The following is a 24,122-nucleotide window of genomic DNA, read 5'->3' as shown; positions in this document are numbered from 1 at the left end:
TTTGAATATCTTTTCCTTTACTCTCTGTCATGTTAGTTTTATAGTGCATATATGACTCAGATTTAGGAAAAAAAAAAAAACAAGAAAAACAAAACAAGATTAGATTATATGGAAGCCTTAAAACCTATCCATAAAGCTGACAGAGTGTTTAAGATCACTGAATGATTTAGTTTTAGTCTATTATTTAAAGAAAATACCTCAATATGTTTTCCTGATAGTAATGCCACTTTTAAAGCAAGGTAGCAGTCAAATGTTTTTAGCCACCCTCTTCTGACATTCCACACGTTTTCTTTAAGGCTCAGTCAAATTGACACTAACAATACCAATAGCTTATCCTACATTTGTGAAGTACACTTTTAAAGAGACCTTTATGCATCAAAAAATAAGATTATCTGACCTTCTGTGGAATCTGGGCAAGGGCTGATGCAATCATGTTAGACTTTTCTTCTGTGAGGTTTTGGATCATTGACCCCAGAGTAAAGACCACAACTCCATCTTCTCCAGAGCTCTGGACAAACTCTTCTAACTCCTGTAAAGAAAACAGCCTTCGTAATATGAATGTCTATAGTTTACAAGAATAAAATAGTCACACACTTTTCTCAATGTGTCTGATATGAAAACAGTTCTGCATTTTCATATTAACCATTTTAGAGTACAGAAAATGACCTGAAATCACTGGTTATTAGGCAAATTAGAAATTATTTAAATTGAAGCTTTCCATCCAGTATGTTCTAAACATTTTTCAGTTGTGTGTGTGTTTACAAATTATTGACTACTTGTTATATTCTGCCATGTGCTGAGCTCTTTACATGTATCATTTAACTTAGATATATGGTGATTTTAAGAGATATGTATACATTTGCAGATGAGAAGGCTGTCTCAGAGAAATTAAGTATTTTGTTCAAAGTTACACAGCAGTAGGTGGCAAAACCAAATTTCTAAATTAAGCTTGTTGATTGTAAAGCCAATGACTATATTCAATACTCTCTACTCTCTTCTAACTCTCTCCACAGTGCTTCAAATGAAGAAGTTTTGACTCCTACATTAAGATAAATAGCTCTGGTACTTCACTTCATATTTAGCCTTGGATACTAAGAAGATTATTGTTAACATTTATGCTGAATCACTCACTATAATGACATGCTAATGATATATTTACTTTTTCTTTTTTTTAATTTAAATTTTCTTTTATTTTGATTCCACTGGTAGTTTATATAAGCTTCTATGAGGTAGACATATAACTTACTGACCAAAGAAGTAATACAGAAATAAGTATAATGCATTCTCTGGAGATAGTAATATTTTGGAAATGTATAGCTTTGTATTCAAAATAAAAATAGCATATTTAATCATGTCGAAGTAAAAAGAAATCTTTTTTTGTGTGTGTGAGGAGATCAGCCCTGTGCTAACATCTGCCAATCTTCCTCTTTTTTTGCTAAGGAAGACTGGCCCCAGGCTAACATCTGTGCCCATCTTCCTCCACTTGATATGGGACGCCGTGACAGCATGGCTTGCCAAGCAGTGAGTAGGTGCGCACCGGGATACAAACTGGTCAACCCCGGGCCTCCGCTGCAGAGCGCACTCACTTAACTGCACGCACTTAGCCCCTTGCGTAACTCGGGTGGCCCCAAAAGAAATGTTTTCATCCTATGTTTAATACTAACCAAACTAAGGCAACCAAATAAGACAAGCAAAAAATTTGTGTGAATTGGAAGGGGAAGACATAAATTTTGTACATATGTACATGACAATATTGGGGAAACTAAAATAACCAATATGCAAACTATTATAAATAATAGTTGGTAAGATTCATAATCACTACACAAAAATCAATACATTTATTCACAACAGCAATAACCAACCTGAAAGTTTAAGATGAGTCATCATTCACTATAATAATTAAAAATGTAAACTGTTTAAGATAATAACAACAATAAACAAACACATAGAGACAGAGATTGGATTCGTGGTTACCAGAGGGGAAGTGGGGAAGGAGGAGAGCGAAAGGGATCATTCAGCACATATGTGTGGTGATGGGTTGTAATTGTATTTGGGTGGTGAACATGATGTAATCTATGCAGAAATAGAAGTATAATGATGTACACCTGAAATTTATACAATGTTATAAACCAATGTTACTGCAATAAACAAAAAATTAAAAAAAAAAAGAGTACAGATACATGCACTTTTACTGAAAAAAGTAAAAGTAGGATATGTGTATCTATCTATCTATCTATCTATCTATCTATCTATCTATCTATCTGTCTATGGAGAGAGATTTATTTTAAGGAATTGTCTCCCATGATTAAGTCTGGCAAGTCCAAAATCTGCAGGGTCGGCCATCAGGCTGGAGATCCAGAGAATATCCAATGTAGTTTCAGTCGGAAGTCCGTCTGCTGGCAGAATTTTCTTTTGCTTGGGAGATGTCAGACTTTTGTTCTATTCAGGCCTTCAACTAATTGAGTGAGGCTCACTCACATAATGGAAAGCAATTTGCTTTACTTAAAGTCGACTATTTAAATGTTAATCTCATCCAAAAATACCCATGCAGAAATATCCAGAAAATATTTGACTAAATATCTGGGTACCTAGCCATGCAAGTTGACACTTAATATTAGCCATCACATTGTGGTTATAGATGGACTGATTTAATATGTAAAGCTATCAATCTTTTTAAATTAATTTTCAATTATGGCATAATTTTCTTGAGAAATTGGCAAATATATTTAACTTTATATAGAATAAAAGGAAATACTGGGAACTTCTTAAACCAGATAATAATAAATAATACAAAATGAATCCTGTTAACCTCCTAATAGACAAAGTGAACAATAGAACAATGTAGTGAGTCCAGAAAGAGAACCATGTGTATGTAAAAGCCTGCTATATATAAATGTCATATCACAAGTCACTGAGACAACCAATGAGAAAACTTCACATTGATTAGATTATTTACTTAGGTAGTGCTGTAAAAATATACTTACTACTCAGACAAAAAAAGGAGGTGAATCTTTACCTCACATTCTACATTACTGTAAAATCTAAATGGATTAAATGAATCCATACTAAAGTAAAACATTATAATTTTTAAAATAAAATATAAAAGAATATCTTTATAATCTTAGAAACGGAAAAATATTTTAAACGAAAATTTGAAAAGTATGAACTATAAAGTAATAAAGGATAGATTTGATTACATCAAATTTAGTACATTATGTTGAAAAAAGGAAATCTGAGGTAACGCTAACAGATACATAAATTCATAGAGGAAGATATTTGCAATGGCTAAAACAAGGATTAATACCTAGATATTCTAGGTTATGGAAAGAATTTGTATCACTTGACAAAAAAAAAAAAAAAAAGATCGACTATCCAAAAGTAAATTGTAGCAACTATAAGAGTTTAACAGAGAGAAAATCAGAATAACTGGTAAGTTTCTAAAAAGTTGTTCAATGTTGCTAAGTGATATTACCAATGAAATACAACAATGTGATACAACTTTACCTCTATGAAACTGAAACATATTAGAAAATAGAGCACTATCACTATATGATGTGGAAGTTGGGACCACTCAAGCACTCCTGATGAAACTATACATTTGTACATATATTCAGTGAAATTAAACGCACAATGAAATTAAGTATGCATGTGCCGCATGACCCTACAATCCCACTATTGGGTATGTATCTCAAGTATATGCACAGGTCCATAATGGAACATATTTGAAATTTTTCTTCAAAATAGTCTTTGGCATAGGATAAAGATGGAGACATCTAACTGTCCTTTATGGGAAATAAATAAATAAAATGTGGTAAATACATACACCAAAATTCTCTGCAACAGGCACAATGAATGAAATATATTTACAAATAGAAACTTGGATACATATAAAAAATACAGCAATAAAAGGAAGAAAATGTGAATTATAATTAAACTCATATCAGTGCTATACGTTTTTCAAAGATCCACAGTTATCTATGTAACCTGGAATGAGAGAATAAATATTGTAAGGACACCTAGAAATGGGTGAGTGTGGCTCTTTCTCTAGTTTTTCTGTAGATGGGGCCAAAAATTTAAGAAGAAAAGAATCTGTTACAAAGACAAGTTTTGGATATTCTTTTTTTCTTTTCATGTTTAAAATGATCTTATTACTTTGCCATGGCTGCCTGATTATTGATAAGGTTTTGACTCAAGGGAAGAAAGAAGCTATGTGCAGTTGAGTCTATCTAAATTTGTCCTAATTTACTGCACAGAGATTAAGAGACCAATGTAGTTAACCAAAGGGCTTCCACTTATTTATCATATGGCAGTAACTCAAAAACAGCACACAAATTTGGTTATTGTTCGTGGAAAGATTCAAATTTTACCTGGTTCTACCATCATGCTTCTGTCTATTAAAACCTCGAACCTCATGATTACTTTACTTTTCACCTTCACTATGGGTTACTTTGAATGTTTACATTGACTCTTTTGTTTGTGTGTAACACGTAGATTTAGTGTCCTTAATCTGCTTTTTATAGTTAGGAATGTTATTAAAAATCCTGAAATATTTTAATACCAAAATTAACATAAATTTTTCCAAAAATGAAGATTATCAAAATACTTGCTATATTAAAGAATTTTTAATGTCGTCATAGACTTAGGAATCAATTTTTTCATGAGCGTTAAAAGCATGTGCATTATTTGAATGCAGAGATTGTGTTTGTTCTTTTGTAGTGTCCCCAAGGCCTTACTGTGCTCTAGTGGGAGGAGACAGGGGAAATAAGATTCCACTGGAAATGTTTTAAAGCTCTGACACTTTCTGGGTATTCTTAAAATTCATACAAAAAAACATCAGATAGATCCTTAGTGCCACAGTGTTGCTAAAATAAATAAATATGTAAATGCACACAAACATATTATATATGCGTGCATTATCATATCAATAAGGCAATAGGAGGGTTTTGAATATATTTAAATTATTAAGATATAGCAAATATGCATACAAGTAAATCTCACATTATCCCAACAGTTGACTTCTATGCTCTTAGAATTGAATCTTTACAATGCATAGATCTTTTATCAAAAATTATGCAATAATATGAAGAAGGCTCAGAATATTTAAGTGACTACTTTCTGAGCAAAAGGAATGGTTTAGAAAAATATATAATGGACATCCAGTATTATTTAACTTGTCAAAATTAAATTAATGTGCTCATATAACAAGATAAAATTAAGATTTTTGTTACATGACTTAAAAATTCCCAAATATTTTTAGCCTCTTCAATGAGTATTTCATATACTTCCTGGTCTTACCTGAAACTTGGTTCTTGCCCTACAACACTTGAGGTATACTCCGCTCATTTTTCCCTATCTGCATCAGGATCCAGACAGAGGCTTGATCTGTGTCCTCCCCTCTTCTAACTGCATATCCAACCATTTCCTTTTCTATTCTTTAAGGAATATCCTCATGCTATGTGTTCAATGGGTACTAGCAACTCCTCATGCTCTCTATGCCGACTGCCAGTTTCAGGAACACCCCTGTTCACAGGAGCCTTTGGCATCTGGCTCATAGACTTCTGCTCCACCCCAAGTTACCCAGGATGACTTAAACAGTACAAAATCATGTCTTCTTATTCCTTGACATCCTTAGTTTAAAACCATTGCCTTTGGAACAGGCAAAGCTATGGAGGCAGTAAAAAAAATCAGTGAATTCCAGGGATTTAGGAGCAGGGAGGGATGAATAAGCGGAGCGCAGGAGGTGTTTAGGGCAGTGAAACTACTCTGTATGATACTATAAGGGGGGATACATGTCGTTATCCATTTATCCAAACCTGTAGAACGTACACACAAAGAGTAAACCTTAATGTGAACTATGGACTTTGGTTGATACTGATGTGTAAATGTTGGTCCATTGATTGTAACAAATGTGCCACACAGGTGTGAGATATTGATGGTCGGGGAATTTGTGTGTGGGAGGAGGGTAGGAGGTAGGTGAAAACTCTCTGTACTTTCTGTTCAATTTTGCTGTGAATGTAAATGGATCTAAAAATTGTCTGTTAACTAAAAATTCACAAATGATACATAGACCTGTCCCCTGAGATTAAGACACTGAATTCAGTAGCTGCTTACTAGACATTGCATTGGCGCCTCAAATTCAGCATGCCATTAAGTATGAACACATCATTTTCCCTCAAAACTGTTCCTCTTTAGTTCCTCACCTTAGTAAATACCAATATTCGCTAATAAATTTCCCACACAAAGAAACAAATGAAGGAAAGACACACAAACAAAAAGCCAAGGATTCATTCTGGAACTCTCTACCTTAACATCTACTTCCTGCCAATCACCAAATCCTATCAACTCTCTTTGTAAAAACTTCTTAAACTTCTGCAATTCTACACAAAATCAGTATCATATTATAGTTTAGATTTCTATAATCTCTTGCAGGACTATTGCAACTGTATCTTAGCTCATTTCCTTGCTTTAAATCTTGCTCCATTCCAAAAAATTCAGTAGCTAAGATTTATGAATGGGTAAGCCAAGATCTAAATAAACAAATTTACAACATGTTACTGCTTAAAATTTATGCATTGATCCTTCACTGACATTAAATTTGAAGCAAAGAATATTTAGTATTTCCCATTTGTTTTTTCATAGTCTAACCCTCAGTTGTCTCTCCAGTCTCATTTCTCTTTATTCAACCAAACAGCTCATAATTACTGCACTTCTGCTAGATTTTTTGGATTGATTATCATATCTCTATTTGATCTATTCTCAAATTGTTACATTTTGCTCACTATTGTCCATTTCTAAGGTGACATGATGCTAAATAACATGCGATTACAAAAATCTCAGTGGCTTAAAATAAAGCTTATTTCTTTCCCATGCCATATGTCCATCTAACGAACTGCAGATTGTACTTATATTCTTTAATCGAGAACTCAGGTTAACAGAGTAGCCAATATTTGGAATACAGCCTGTTGACATACTAAGGGAAAAGAGAATTCTGGAATTAATATTCTGGAATTAATTATCACTTTAACCTGATAATTAAGTGTTGGGCCTGGAAGTGATCCATGACATTTTAGCTCATAGTCATTGCCCAGAGAGTACCTGGTTCAACTAAACTCAGGGCTAGTAATTTCATTCCTGTCAAATATCTGGCATACTTGACGAACATCACTAATGGTTGCCATGATAAAGTTACAAGATTACCTATGGCAGTCTAACAGTCTAAGAGAATAATGTCCATTAACTCCTGTGTCCATGTTTTCAGTTTGAGGGTCAAACATTATAAATAATAAACCAGAAATCATTCCAAAAGACAAATACTCAAACAAGCAAAAATAAGGAGATTTAAATTACCTTAGGTAGGGGCTTTGCAGGCTTGCAGTGTAGTCCTCCAACAAATTCAAAATTAGGTAAATAAGGGTAAGGAAATTCAAAATCCCAGGAAGTTCGAATCAACCACATATCAGCTCTCCCCATAGTCTCACATAATGTGGTAGGTTTTCCTGAATGTAAATGAAGGGTGATAGAGGAAAAACAAACTGATATGTTAAGTGGAAAATGTTTTACCATCCCATTTTTTAAGAAAAATCTGTAAAGAACCAAGATTGGGCGTGTATAACCCATGTGAAATCTATTGACCTTCCCCCTCCGAGAGTATACCATAGTGAGATTCTGAATAACCAAACAAGGGATTTAAGTCTAGAAGAAGGCCAAAAGCCTGCTGACAATAGAGTCTTTCTGCTTGAACTAAGCCTGAGCCCTAGTCCACGCTCAGAATTGGCAAGTTCTCCCAGCGGGAACAAGAAACTCAGGCAGTGATCCTCAGCTCACTATGGTAGAATGTCTCCTCCTCTTCTGGAATTCCAATTTATCTCATCCTTGCTGCTCCAAAAGCCTTTTGATATCTTTGAAAAATGTCTTTTGTAATTTATCCATCTTTTCCTAGTGTTTGTGAGTGTGCTGCCACAACTAATTACATCCTACCAGGAATGGAAATCTTTGAAAAAATTTTTTTTTTTTTTGCTGAGGAAGATTAGCCCTGAACTAACATCTGTTGACAATCCTCCTCTTTTGGCTGAGGAAGATTGGCCCTGGGCTAACATCTGTGTCCCTCTTCCTCTGCAGTATATATAGGATGCCTGCCAGAACATGGCTTGATAAGCAGTGCATAGGTCTGCACCCAGGATCTGAGCCTGTAAACTCTGGGCCACTGAAATGGAGTGCGTGAACTTAACCATTACGCCGCTGGGCCAACCCCATTTTAATAAATTTTTATATATAAAATAAATAAAGTGATTATCTTCTTGCTATACAAAATGGAAGTCGCTGTTTCACAAGATTTTGTTCTCTTTGGTGAAGATATAGCACTGCTTAATAACCTGTTGGCAAAATATTTGCTATTCTGACATATTTATGTGGCAAACAGTGAACAAGGGGTATCTTTCAACTGAAGTGGCAACCTTTAGGGTTTAACTGAATAAGAACTCAAATTCATGTCTCTGAGTTAAATCTTTTTTCCTTAGTTTGGAGCCAGAACTTCATTTCTAAATTCTATTCAATTATTGTGGAATAAGGAAGCTTACCCAGAGATTTGGTGTCCTTTTAAAATATACGTTCAGTATTAATGATATGAGGAAATTATAACTACTATATGGCTTCCCATTATATGATTTTTTTGAATATTCTCCTTGATGTTCTAATTACTCTAAAGTATTGATCAGAAAATATGAGGTATTTTGAACTGACCAGGAAAATCTATCTCTATAAGAGATCACAAGCAAATATCAAAAATTTATGGGTTTGATTCCGGTAATGACAATGGTATTTAAAATCCAGTTGTATATTCAGTACATTTCCCATTTTGGTGCCTTATTGCTGTCAGCTGTGGGTATAATCTTATACTCTTTGTGTGATGCTTCCCTCCCTTACCTTTTTTATGGCCATTTTATTGAGATGTAATTTATATACTATACAAGGCTTACTTTTAAATACACACTTGAGTAGTTTTTAGGATATTTGTAAAGCTGTGCAACCATCACCACTATTTAATTTTAGAGTGTTTTCATTACCCCCAGAAGAAATTCCACATACATTGGCAGTCATTCTCCATTTCCCCCCTTCACAGCCCCTGACAACCACTAATCTACTTTCTGTTTCAATTTGTCTATTCCAGAATAATCTTATTTCATAGAAATGAAATCATACACTATGTAGCCCTATGTGCTACCTTCTTTCAATTAGCATAATATTTTCAAGATTCATCTATGTTGTAGTGTCTCTCACTACTTCATTAATTTTTCCTGCTGAATAATATTTCTTTGTATGGATAGACTTAATTTGTCTATCCATTCATCAGTTGATGAACTTTTGGATTGTTTCCATTTTTGGTTACTATGAATGATGCTTCTATCAGCGTTGATGTATACATTCATGTGGAGATATGGTTTCATTTATCTTGGATATATATCCAAGAGTAGAATTGCAGAGTCATATGGTTTATTCATTATCTTTCATAACAAGATAATATCTTTTCTTGTTAAATCTTTACTCCTTAGATAATATCTAGCCTGCTTAATGCATCTTATTGAAATGAAGACAATATAGTACAGAAGGAGTAAAAGACAGTGGATTTGGATCAAGACATTATGAAAAAATGTTCCAAATTTGGAAATCAAAAGAAACTACAACATGCCCTTTTGATACCATGCTGGGGCATTGTTGAGCAATGAATAAAGGATTATTTAATTCCATAAGAGAATGTGCCTATGTTTTATTGTTATTTATTATTGATTTACTATGGATTTTTGAGTCTAGATACAGTAACGTTAAATTTTAACTTGTATATTTCTGTCTGGTAGAACAAAATCACCCCTCAAATTATGATTTTATTGTGTATAAGACATTAACTAATTTTGTGTACCTAGTAGTATTATCTTAATTAAGATTCCTTTTTTTCCCGAAAATATTTGTGAATAGTTCCTCAAAATATTTTTTGAGCCAGATTTTCATCTTAATGATTTCTTCCTCAGTGATTTGCATGTATTTGTGGAATGATTCACTTAATAATTCTATAAGAGTTATGAGTTATATTTTTAAAAATTTGAAAAATATATCTATAATACATTATAAAATGAAGATCCTAAATTCTGAATGACCAATGGAAATCTATATTAATTTTATTTTTAAATCTATGAGAGTCAAAGAAACGTTTCCCTGCTATTTATCAATCCTTCATTCTTCTTTCTCAGATTATTCATATATTCTGAAAAAGAATACTCTAGAGTGCCAAGAGTTAGGAAAGAATCAGAGAGAGAGTCATATCCCATAACTAATGCTTCACTGTGTAAGAGGTTCCAAAACTGAGTACCAAACTGCTGGAATCAGAAGTAAATAAATAATTTAGATCCAGCAGCAGATCAGTCACTGCCTAATCCATGACTCAGAGAATGTCTCCAGGATGAGATTCTAAGTTATCTTTTCTCAGTTTTGTCTTTTGCTGCTTGAACTCTGATCATGGATAAATGATGGGCAGTCTCTGCCCACGTTTTTTTTAGGATCAAGTCAAGAAGAAATAAGCACCTGCTTCTGTCACAGAATTCCCAGAAAAAGTCTCAATGAAATGTGTTGGCCTTGATTAGGTCATATGTCTTCTTGAACCCATAGCATATTCCTGGGCAGCATATTTCATTAAAAGCACTCAAATCTTTTTGTGAGTTGGTGAGAAAATAATTTCTCAGAGAAAATTTAGAACAGATACCAGAAGAAAGGAAATAGAATGTTGCTTTATAAAATAAGAGATCACAAATATAAAGGAAAACTTTACTTTTTTTAGGAATAAACTTTAAACTTTAGTAATTATAAGCTATTAGAGCTTCTTTTGTCAAAATTAGTAACAAGGAAAACAATCCTAAAATTCATATGGAACCACGAAAGACCCCAAATAGCCAAAGCAATTCTGAGGAAAAAAAGACAAAGCTGGAGGAATCTCACTTCCTGATTTCAAACTGTAATATAAACCTATAGTAATCAAAACCATATGGCATTGGCATGAAAACATACGCAAGACCGACTGAACAGAATCAAGAGCCCCTAAATAAATCCAAGCATATATAGTCAACTAGCAATTCACAAGGGAACCAAGACTACCCAATGGAAAAAAGTCAGTCTCTTTAGTAAACAGTGCTGGGAAAATTGGATATTCACGAGCAAAAGAACGAAACTAGACCCCAATCTTGTTCCACTCGCAAAAATTAACTCAAAATAGAATACAGACTTAAATGTAAGACCTGAAATGGTAAAACTCCTAAAAAAACAGTGAGAAAAAGCTTCTTGACATTGGTTTTGACGACAATTTTTTGGATATGATGCCTAAAGCATATGTAACAAAATTAAAAATAAAAAAGCGAGACTACGTCAAACTAAAAATCATACGCATAGCAAAAGAAATGATTAACAAAAGGAAGAGATAACCTAGGAAATGGGAGAAAATATTTGCAAACAATCTCTAATAAAGGGTTAATATCCAAAATACATAAGAAACATACAACTCAATAGTAAAAAAAACAAATAATCCAATTAAAAAGTGAGCAAAAGACCTGAATAGATATTTATCCAAAGAAGATATTGAAATGGCCAACTAGTGCATGAAAAGATGCTCAACATTACTAACCATCAGGGAAGAGCAAATCAACACCACAATGAGCTATCATTTCACACCTGTTAGGATGGCTATCATCAAGTAGACAAGAGATAACAAAAAATGGCAAGAATGTGGAGAAAAAAGACGGCTTGTGGAGTCGGGAAGTCAAGATGGTGGCGTAAGCAGACTCTGAACTCAGCTCCTCCCACAGACACAGCAAATTTACAACTATTCATGGAAAAATTACCCCTGAGAGAACTGAAAACTGGATGAGAGGAACTCCTGCAACAATGGACAATCCTAACTGAGGTGCAAGAGGCAGAAACTCCCTTCTGGAGAGGAAAAACGCCGCCTTCACAAGCCGCCAGCTTCATGGCCGCCGGGAGCAGCTCACACGTTCGCACAGGGGCCCTGAGCCGGGGGCACCACCGCTGTGGGCATTTTGTGGACCCAGCACAATCGAGACGAGTGGCACAATATCTGACTGTGCCTGCTACTAAAGCATTGGGGAGCACCCCCAGAAAACCTTGTTCACAAAGAAACTAAAACCGGCCCTTAAAGGGCCCGCATGCAAACTCACCCATTTCAGAAAGCATCCTAAAATCACCAGAAAGAAAGGTGCACAGTGCTGTGGTGAAAAGAGACTTACCTAGTGGGCCCCGGGTGCATCTCGGTGGGAAGTGAGACCTCTCCAGGGACTGGGACATTGGCAGCGGCCATTGTTGTGCCCTGGTGTGGGACTGCTGACGCAGACGCCATTGGAGTTCTCCCTGGGGCCTGCTAGCCCAGGTCTGCCCCACCCGCTGGAGCACGGATTTAGTCCAGCTCAGCCAGGGCAGGCAGCCCACCCTAGAGACTGGCCCCACCCAACAACAAGCCCTCAGGCAACTTGTGGGCTTGCTTAGATCAGTGACTGGATTCTCTGCAGCCTGGCAACTGAGCTGACTTTAGCAGGGCAGGGCATGCACAAGGAGCGGGTGGAGAGTGTGGGGCAGTGGCAGAGTGTGCAGGGTTCCCACCGTGGAGAGACTGGGTCCGCATCGGGAGGTCGAGGCATGCACATGGGGCAGGACTGTGTTGACTGTGTGTGTGGATCTGTGGGTGGCAGGGCTTGTCAGCTGCAGAAGACTTGTGCTTCTCAAAAACCCACATAGGGGATGTGCCCCACCTTCCAAAGCCTGAAACAATTGGGGGCTCCTGTGCCTGAGGCCAGCCTCACCCAGCTGCAATCCTCAGAGAGCTGACAAGAGACCTAAAGGCTGGAGGCTTATAGCAATTGTAAGGCCCTGAGCCTAACAACCTGCCACGCTAGGGGCGTACTCACTTAAAATAAATACTGCAACACACATGTGGTATTAGAACTTGCATCCAACTGTGCTGGGGCTCCCCACACCTGATAAAGAGACTGAAGGGCCCACAACAACTACAAGCAGCTGAGCATTACAACAGCTGGCCAGGAGCATAACTCAGCCTCCCTGGGTGCCTACAGGGAGAGCAAAGAGGCCACAACAGAAGGACACACATAGCCCACATAGGGGTCACCCCTGGAACATTGAGAACTGAGGGAAGCACACGGCAGGCCTCCTAAGCCATCACTTACATAAGGTCACCTATCCAAGAGCAGGAGAGGTAGCTGACCTACCTAATACGTAGACACAAGCACAGGGAAAGAGGCAAAATGAGGAGGCAAAGGAATACATTCCAAATAAGGGAACAGGACAAAACCCCAGAAAAGGAACTAAGTGAAACAGAAATGAGCAACTTACTCGACAGAGAGTTCAAACTAAGAGTGTTAAGGATGTTCACTGATCTGGGGAGAAGAATAGATGAACTCAGTGAGAATGTCAACAAAGAAATGGAAGATATAAAAAAGAACCAATCAGAAATGAAGAATACAATACTGGAAATGAAAAATTCACTGGAGGGACTCAACAGCAGAGTAGAGGATACAGAAGAACGGATCTGTGAGCTGGAGGAAAGACTAGAAGAAATTACCCAAGCTGAACAGGTGAAAGAGAAAAGAATTAAAAAGAGTGAGGACAGTCTAAGGGACCTCTGGGACAACATCAAGCGCACTAACATCCGTGTTATAGGTGTCCCGGAAGGAGAAGAGCGAGACAAAGGGGCAAAGAATCTATTTCAAGAAATAATAGATGAAAACTTCCCTAGCCTAAGGAAGGAAACAGACATCCAGGTACAGGAAGCACAGACAGCCCCAAACAAGATAAACCCATAGAGGCCCACACCAAGATATATCGTAATCAAAATGTCCAGAATTAAAGAGAGAATCCTAAAAGCTGCAAGAGAAAGTCAAGTTACATACAAAGGAAACCCCATAAGGCTATCAGTTGACTTCAAGCAGAAACCTTACAGGCTAGAAGAGAGTGGCACGATATATTTAAAGTGCTAAAAGGAAAAAACTTACAGCCAAGGATACTCTACCCAGTAAGGTTATCATTCAAAATGGAAGGAGAGATCAAAAATTTCCCAGACGAGCAAAAATTAAAGGAGTTTGTCCCCAAGAAACCAGTGCTACAAGAAATGTTAAAGGGACTGATTTAAGGGGAAAAGAGAAGACCACAAATAGGAAAAATTATCTATTTCCATGATAAGAACATAATGGATACAAATGCACAAAAAAAGGTTAGATATGATATCAAAAACATAAAAGGAGGGAGGAGGGGAGTTAAAGAGTAGAGCTTTCAGACAGAGGTCAAACTAAAGAGACCATCAATTCTGTATAGAAGAAGAAAGGAACAGAGAAGGACTACTAAAACACTGAGAAAAAAAAAAGTTTAAAAATGGCAGTAAGTACATACATATCAATAACTACTTTAAACATCAATGGACTAAATGCTCCAATTAAAAGGCAAATGGTGGCTGATTGGATAAAAAAACAAGACCCATATATATGCTGCATACAGGAGACACACTTCAGACCTAAAGACACACACAAACTGAAAGTGAAGGGACGGAAAAAGATACTCCACGCAAATGGCAATGAAAAGAAAGCTGCGGTAGCAGTACTCATATCAGACAAAATAGACTTTAAGACAAAAACTGTAAAAAGAGACAAAGAAGGGCATTCCATAATGATCAAGGGAACAATCCAACAACAGGATATAACACTTGTAAATATCTACGCACCCAATGTAGGTGCACCTAAATATATAAAGCAATTATTAACAGACATAAAAACAGAAATAGACAGTAACACAATAATAGTAGGGGACTTTAACACTCCACTTACACCAATGGATAGATCATCCAAACAGAAGATCAATAAGGAAACATTGACCTTAAATGGTACACTACAACAGATGGACCTAGTAGATATATACAGAACATTCCATCCAAAAACCGAAGAATACACGTTCTTTTCAAATGCACATGGAACATTCTCCAGGATTGATCACATATTAGGCCACAAAACACGTCTCCATAAATTTAGGAAGATTGAAATAATACCAAGCATCTTTTCTGACCACAACGGTGTGAAACTGGAAATCAACTGTAGGAAGAAAATCAGAAAAGCCACAAATACGTGGAGATTAAACAAAATGCTACTGAACAATGACTGGGTCAACGAAGAAATCAAAGAAGAAATCCAAAAATACCTGGAGACAATTGAAAATGAAAATACAACATGCCAGAATTTGTGGGATACAGCAAAAGCGGTTCTAAGAGGGAAGTTTATAGCAATACGGGCCTATCTCAACAACCAAGAAAAATCACAAATAAACAATCTAACAATGCACCTAAAAGGAACTGGAAAAAGAAGAACAAACAAAGCCCCAAATCAGTAGAAGAAGGGAAATAATAAAAATCAGAGCAGAAATAAATGAAATAGCGACCAAAAAAACAATAGAAAAAATTAATAAAACCAAGAGCTCTTCTTTGAAAAGATAAACCAAATTGACAAACCTTAGGTAGACTCACCAAGAAAGAAAGACAGAAGGCTCAAAGAAGTAAAATCAGAAATGAAAGAGGAGAAATTACAACAGACACCTCAGAAATACAAAAGATTATAAGAGAATACTATGAAAAGCTATATGCCAACCAATTCGACAATCTGGAAGAAATGGATGAATTCTTAGAATCACACAACCTTCCAAAACTGGATCAAGAAGAAGTGGAGAATTTGACTAGACCAATCACCAGTAAGGAGATTGAAACAGTAACCAAACATCTCCTCAAAAATAAAAGTCCAGGACCAGGTGGCTTCCCTGGTGAATTCTACCAAACATTCAAAGAAGACTTAATACCTATCCTTCTCAAACTCTTCCAACAAATTGAGGAGGGGGGAAGCTCCCTAACTCATTCTACGAAGCTGACATTACCCTGATACCAAAACCAAACAAGGACAACACACAAAAAAAAGAAAATTACAGGCCAATATCACTGATGAACATCGATGCAAAAACCCTCAACAAAATACTAGCAAATTGCATACAATACGTTAAAAACATTATACACCATGATCAAGTGGGATTTATTCCAGGTATGCAGGGATGATTTAACATTTGCAAATCAATCAACATGATACACCACATTAATAAAATGAAGAATAAAAATCACATGATCATCTCAATAGATGCAGAGAAAGCATTTGACAAGATACAGCATCCATTTATGATAAAAACTCTGAATAAAATGGGTATAGAAGGAAAGTACCTCAACATAATAAAGGCCATATATGACAAACCCACAGCTAATATCATCCTCAATGGTGAAAAACTGAAAGCTATCCCTCTAACAACAGGAACCAGACAAGGATGCCCACTGTCACCACTCCTATTTAACATAGTACTGGAAGTCCTAGCCAGAGCAATCAGGCAAGAGAAAGAAATAAAAGGGATCCAAATTGGAAAGGAAGAAGTGAAACTGTCACTATTTGCAGATGACATGATTTTATATACAGAAAACCCTAAAGAATCCACCAAAAAACTTTTAGAAGTAATAAACGAATATGGTAAAGTTACAGGATACAAAATCAACATACAAAAATCAGTTGCATTTCTGTGCACTAACAACGAATTAGCAGAAAGAGAAATTAAGAATACAATCCTATTTACAATTGCCACAAAAAGTATAAAATACCTAGGAATAAACTTAACCAAAGAGGTGAAATATCTGTACACCGAAAACTATAAAATATTGCTGAAAGAAATTGAAGAAGACACAAGGAAATGGAAAGATATTCTGTTCCCTTGGATTGGAAGAATTAACATAGTTAAGATGTCCATACTTCCTAAAGCCATCTATAGATTCAATGCAATCCCTATCAAAGTTCCAACAACATTTTTCACAGAAATAGAACAAAGAATCCTTAAATTTATATGGAACAACAAAAGACCCCGAATAGCTAAAGGAATCCTGAGAAAAAAGAACAAAGCTGGAGGTATCACACTCCCTGACTCAAAATATACTACAAAGCTATAGTAACCAAAACAGCATGGTACTGGCACAAAAACAGACACACAGATCAATGGAATAGAATCGAAAGCCCAGAAATAAACCCACACATCTATGGACAGCTAATCTTTGACAAAGGAGCCAAGAACACACAATGGGGAAAAGAAAGTCTCTTCAACAAATGGTGTTGGGAAAACTGGATAGCCACATGCAAAAAAATGAAAGTAGACCCTTACCTTACACCATACACAAAAAGTAACTCCCAATGGATTAAAGACTTGAATGTAAGACCTGAAACTATGAAACTTCTAGAAGAAAACATAGGCAGTACGCTCTTCGACATTGGTCTTAGCAACATATTTTCAAGCACCATGTCTGACAGGGCAAGAGAAACAACAGAAAAAATAAACAAATGGGACTACATCAAACTAAAAAGCTCCTGCACAGCAAAGGAAACCATCAACAAAACAAAAGACAACCTAACAATTGGGAGGAGATATTTGCAAACCATACGTCTGATAAGGGCTTAATCTCCAAAATATATAAAGAACTCATGCATCTCAACAAGAAAAAAACTACCAACCCAATTAAAAAATGGGCAAAAGACCTGAACAGACATTTCTCCAAAGAAGATATATGGATGGCCAACAGACACATGAAAAGATGTTCAAAATCACTAACTATCAGGGAAATGCAAATCAAAACTACAATGAGATATCACCTCATTCCCATCAGAATGGCTATAATTAACAAGACAGGAAACACCATGTGTTGGAGAGGATGTGGAGAGAAGGGAACTCTCATACACTGCTGGTGGGAGTGCAAACTGGTGCAGCCACTATGGAAAACAGTATGGAGATTCCTCAAAAAATCAAGGATAGAACTACCATATGATCCACCTATTCCACTGTTGGGTATTTATCCAAATAACTTGAAAACGCCAATGCGTAAAGATACATGCACCCTTGTGTTCACTGCAGCATTATTCACAATAGCCAAGACTTGGAAGCAACCTAAGTGCCCATCAAGGGACGAATGGGTAAAGAAGATGTGGTATATATACGCAATGGAATACTACTCAGCCATAAGAAACGATGAAATCCAGGTATTTGTGACAACATGGATGGACATTGAGGGTATAATGCAAAGTGAAATAAGTCAGAGGGAGAAGATCAAATACCGTGTGATTTCCTTCATTAAGCAGTAGATAATAACAACAATAGACAAACACACAGAGACACAGATTGGATTGGTGGTTACCAGAGGGGAAGGGGGTAGGAAGGAGGGCGAAAGGGATAATTCGGCACATGTGTGTGGTGATGGGTTGTAATTAGTATTTGGGTGGTGAACATGATGTAATCTATAGAGAAATAGAAGTATAATGATGTACATCTGAAATTTATACAATGTTATAAACCAATGTTACTGCAATAAACAAAAAATTAAAAAAAAAAAGAACGCTTGTGCACGGTTGGTGGGAATGTAAATTAGTGTGATCACTATGGAAAACAGTACAGAGATTCCTCAAAAAATTAAAAATAAAACTACCATATGATCCAGCAATTCCACTTCTGAGTATACATATGAAGAAAAGGAAATCACTATCACCTAAATGTCTGCACTCCCATGTTCATTGCAGCATTATTTACAATAGCCAAGACAAGGAAACAACCTAAGTGTACATCGATGGATGAATGGATAAAGAAAATTTGGTTGTATATACAATGAAATGTCATTTAGCCATAAGAAAAAAGGATATCCTACCATTTACCTTAATATGAATGAACTTTGAGGGAATTACAGTATGTGCAGTAAGTGGGACAGAGAAAGACAAATACTGTATGATATCACTTCTACGTGGAATTTAAAAAAAAACAAACTGATACATACAGGGAATAGATTGGTGGTTGTCAGATGTGGGAGTTGGAGGCTATGTGCAATAGGTGAAGTTGTTCAAAAGGTACAAACGTTCAATTCTAAGATAAGCCCTGGGGATGTAATATACAATGTGGTGACTATAGTTAACACCATATTGTCTATTTGAAAGTTGCTAAGAAAGTCAATTGTAAAATTTCTCATCTCAAGAAAAAAAAAATTTGTAACTATGTATGGTGTTGAATGTTAACTAGACTTTTTGTGGTGATCATTTCACAACATATGCAAATATCAAATCACTACTCTGTACATCTGAAATTAATTTAATGTTATATATCTATTATATGTCAAAAAATCCCTAAATAATGTAAGCAGGGTACTGCTTCCTCAAAGACAACTAACATCTTATGCAAAATAATTCTAAGACAATTATATGAACACTTTTTTAAATAAAAAAATCAATTGTGCACAAGGAAAAAAGAAGGGGTAAATGGACTTGCTAAAATAGAGAGAAACATTGTGCTCAGGGTCAAAGCTCACTAGTTGACCTCTAGTGCATTTTTTAATAGAACAAGAACAACAACAAAACAGAGATAAGTTTTAAAAATCTGGAAACATGGCCTTCAGAGAAAAATCTTCTATGTTTTTCCTCTCTGGGAGACAAGGGCAGATGACTAAGATATATTTATCTATTTTCTAGTTTTGTGCTCACCACATGACAAGCCCTGAATCTAAGCAACTAAGCCTAGACAGGACACAAACATAAAGCCTAAGACATAGCAAGTTCATTGGAAGGAAAAGAGGGTGTATAAAAGAAGTAAACAAGAGAGAAATAGTCCAAGGTTATGAAAATCACACTGTTAGATGTGGGTTTTCCAGATACTTAAAAAAAATTAGTAGCAGCAAGTAGGACTTCTGTACAAGTATAAAACATATTCCTTCTCTGATATGTTGTAAGTACTCAATCATCTAAAACAAAGCAACAAAAGAATCATTTTTTTTCGCTTAAAACAGCTTAGCCACTGGTTAGCCACAGTTTAGCTACTCCAACATCCACAGTGGCTTGCATCCTCAATTAAAAATACCTTTATAAATTTTTATACTGTCAGATAAATATTTACATTTTACATATGAAAGAAGAATCCATATTACATGTGAATTTCTCTTACCTAAAACCATGCTATAGTACTCATCCCATTCTGGAAGTAGATAATATAGATATATCATATCAGTCATTACATACAATAACCAATTCTCCAGCCTCTGTACAAAAGTCATGTGGTCAGTCAGTCCTGATGTGCTGCCAGGAACATAAGAAGAAGGGATGGGAAGCCCACCACACAGTCTCTCAAAGACATTCCCATCAGAAAATCGAAAAGTGTATATAAATGGAATATTGAGAAGCTCAGCCAACAACTCCCCACAAAAGCTTAAAGGATCAGCAATGCAGATATCAAACTTAGCTGCCTGTAGCCTGCTGAGTAACTCCTTATTTGTGACAGCACTGTCACATACTCTTCTGAATGTCCTTAAAAACTCCTGGTTCATTTCTGTCAGTTTTACTTGCATGTCCCACCATGAAAGTTTCGGCAGTTCAACAGTAGTTGTATAGAGAAAGGTATTCAGTTCTTCCATGAGAGTTTCTTTAGTTACTGAAAGTTGAAGGATCTCTACATTAAAGGGAATCTTGGTATGATCAATCACAAGGCTAGGTGAAGGTACGACGATGGTTATTTCATGCCCATGGAGATTGAGTTCTTCCAGAATAACTTTTAAATTAATCCAATGACTAAAATCCATGGGCCATACAAGTACTTTCCCAGCCCTTCCAGAGTCGAAGAAGCACAGATGCAGCATGAAGAGGACGCAGAAGGTTTTCACAGTCTTCATGATCAGCTCCTGCTGGAACAAAACCAGGGCTTAAACCAAGTGCGTGAAGTTCACAATCTAAAGATCTCTTCTTTGACACTCTCAACCAATTTATAGTAGGTTGGGCTGAACTTTGAACAGAATACTTTGTATTATTGACTACAATAACTGCTACTGCTTTGATAAGATCCATAAAGTCAATAAAATGAGTCGAAAAAAAATACTCAGATTCAGAGTTTTAAAACTTATTTTTGAAGATATGAAAATAAAGAGGCTTAAAATTAAACATAAATCTAAAATAATTTCTAAATGATGTTAGGAAAATCCATCATCATGTGATGCATATTCAATTAAGATTGGATTTTGTTTCATTTTCTCTGGTTTCATTAGGTGTTCAAGAACAGAGTCGCCTCTCCAGTATTTCTCTTACTGATAACTCTCTTAGATATTCTAGACAGGAATGAGGCTATCATCTACTGCCAAAAGGAGAGGATATGTGCACTGTAACAGACGTTAATGCAGAAAGGAGATTTAGATCCAAATGTTCTAGTGCTAAATTTAGTGCTCTTTCTGCTAAATCACATCCATCTTTAAGAGAAAAATAATAATTTTCTTTTTACTATTACTGCAGTTATGAGTTCAAGTTCTGATTCCATGTTAGATTAATCTTATGTTGAGAAGAGATATCTTAGAATAGAAAAGGCAAGTCATGAAGAAGATAACAATAATCTTATTCTTCCTTCTAGCACATCCATTCTGTTTTCTTTGCTTTATCAATCTAAGAGACTTTTTATAATGTAAAATTCCATTTTTTTGCTTGGACCCTCACACCTGGATGCCACTACTCAATGTAGAAATGGGTCCAATTATATTTAGAGCAATAACTTCATGTATAATTTTTTGATTAAAAGGTTGGTTTTTCCTGAAGTAATTAATCAATGGGAATATATGATGATAACACTGTCATTTTTATTATTATAACAATAATTGTCTAATAAGAAATAAGATTGCGTAATTACTCAACTGATCATTTTATCTATAAATTCTACCCTCAAATTATATATCAATCTATTTTTCTTTATCAACCTACACTATCATAAATCTAATCCTGGCCATTATCATACTAACCTAGACTAACTGCTGCTGATATTCCTGCTTTCACTTTTGCACACCTGCAAACCACTTTTCACATAGGAACTTTTCTGATTTTCGAAATAATCTACTTCAGAGAACGTCATTCTTGAGCAAAACATTTTAATAACTTTCTTTTTTATGTATGTTAAAATCTACACTGTCTGAAATTCCCCCAAGGTCTCGACTAGTTTTCTAATCTTATGTATCCACTTCCTCCAATTCATTTCAGCTTGCTTTGAGCTTTATGATTATAAGAAATTCTTTTCTGGAGTGACATCAGCTGATTGCAGAATAGGAGTTCTCTACTGCATCCCCCCCACAGAAAATTGATTTTGACCATCACCTAGGGATGAGAGTACCTTTGGGAATCAGGGAGTCCAATGCAGAAGTTTCAAGCCACCATGGAACAAATAATTCCAAGAACAGATGCATCAAAGAGGGTAAAAGGAACAGTTTCACTTTGTCTTTGTTCCTCCTCCTCCAAGGCACCATGATTCAGCATCAGGAGAGAACACTGTGATCTGTGAATTCTGCTATGGCAGGAAGTGTGATCCTGTGAGTGAGTGCCTAGCTTCCCCCGTCATGAAGGATGCCACCCAAAGGGCCAATTCTTTTTTGCCTTACTCAGATTACTGAGGAGATCTGCAATATTGAGAGGCTAGACGAGGCTGGAATCACAGTCAGAGCTCAGAAATCGTCAAGGAGAGACTATAAACCACTTCATAGTTCTTCTTACTAAACAATTTGTGGACTCCATTAGAATGCCTGCCCACAAGCCACAGGGAACACCTCGCCTGCAGACTACCCCCAATTGGTCCAAAGATGTCCCCCACGCTCCATGCACTTCACCTCAGTTACCTAGATGGCTCCAGATGATTGTTCCCATTGATGGTGAGAGGGAGCCCTTATAGACAGAGAGTGAGCAAGTGCAAAAGGCTGGCCCAAATCTGTGAGCAAAGGAGAATTCTCACAAATGAGCATTTCAGGCCTCTACCCTAGGAAAAGAAAAAGAGAGGCTCTCAAAACTTGGTCTCACTTTATAGGATCGAGAGAAGGCATATAATCTGAAGAAATACTTTTTGGTGGGAACAAGAAGTGTGGAGCAGGGATATCCATAGAAAAGTTCTGAGAAAGACTCAGAATTCCTAGTCAGACTGATAGGTGAAGATATCTCTCTCCCAAAGCCAGTCAGTAAAGACTGGAGGAGGTGACTGCTTCTTTAACTGTGAACACCAATGCAAGACTTCAAGGAACATGAAAAATCGAGGAAATATGACACCATCAAAGGAACAATATAATTTCTCAGTGACCAACAGCAAAGAAATGCAAAACCATGAATTGCTTGAAAATACTTTAAACTAAATTGTTTAAAGGAAGCTGAGTGAACTATAAAAGAACACAGAAAAGTCAACTCAGTGAAATCAGGAAAACAATATATGTACAAAATGGGAGGTTCAACACAGACAGAAATCATAAAAAGAATCAAACATGAAGCTGAAATAAATTAAAGAGATTATTTTGTTTAGATGAGGACAAACAAACAGGAATCTTGGATCTGAAGAATAGAGTGAATAAAATAAAAAATGAATACAGATCATCAACAGCAGCCTCAATCAAGCAACAGAAAGAATCTGTGAACTCAAAGGCAAGTCATTTGAAATTATACAGTCAGAGGATAAAAAAAAAAAAAAGAGACCAATAGTCTGATTTATATAGAAGCACAATTCTCAACAAAATATTAGCAAACCAAATTCAACAGCATATTAAAAGGATCATACACTATGATCCGGTGTGATTTATTCCTGGAATACAAAGTTGGTTCAAATAAGCAAGTCAGTAAATTTGATACACTACATTATTAGCATAAAAGTCAAGAATCATATGATCATCTCAATAGATGTAGGAAAAAAGCATTTGAAAACTACGATATCCTTTCAGGATAAAAATGCTCAACAAATTGGGTACATAAGGAACATACCTTAACATAATACAGGCCATATGTGCCAAGCCCACAGCTAACATCATACTCAATGGTGAGACGCTGAAAGCTTTTCCTCTAAAATCAGGAACAAAGCATCTGCCCACTCTCCATTTTCTTTCAACATAGTGTTGGAAGTCCTACCCAGGGCAATCAGACAAGGAAAAGTAATAATAGGCATCCAAATTGGAAAAGAAGAAATAAAATTACCTTTGTTTG

At 36.1% G+C, this 24,122-nt stretch overlaps 1 protein-coding gene across 1 annotated transcript in view; it reads right to left on the bottom strand.

The window, feature by feature from the left end:
* The window catches only part of LOC131409661 (UDP-glucuronosyltransferase 2C1-like), a 33,235-nt gene extending 12,423 nt beyond the window's left edge, over positions 1-20,812 (bottom strand). Inside the window, exons 1-3 of the mRNA XM_058547206.1 lie at positions 20,092-20,812; positions 7,348-7,496; positions 398-529 (exon numbers count right to left, since the gene is read on the bottom strand). Coding sequence (XP_058403189.1) covers positions 398-529; positions 7,348-7,496; positions 20,092-20,812 — 1,002 coding nt within the window. The remainder of the gene's footprint in view (positions 1-397; positions 530-7,347; positions 7,497-20,091) is intronic.
* Positions 20,813-24,122: the final 3,310 nt, after the last annotated feature.

This window comes from Diceros bicornis, chromosome 8 (genome assembly GCF_020826845.1).
Source record: "Diceros bicornis minor isolate mBicDic1 chromosome 8, mDicBic1.mat.cur, whole genome shotgun sequence".
NCBI lineage: Eukaryota > Metazoa > Chordata > Mammalia > Perissodactyla > Rhinocerotidae > Diceros > Diceros bicornis.
Note: the sequence above shows the minus strand (reverse complement) of the source record. Positions and strands in the feature narration are given on the sequence as shown.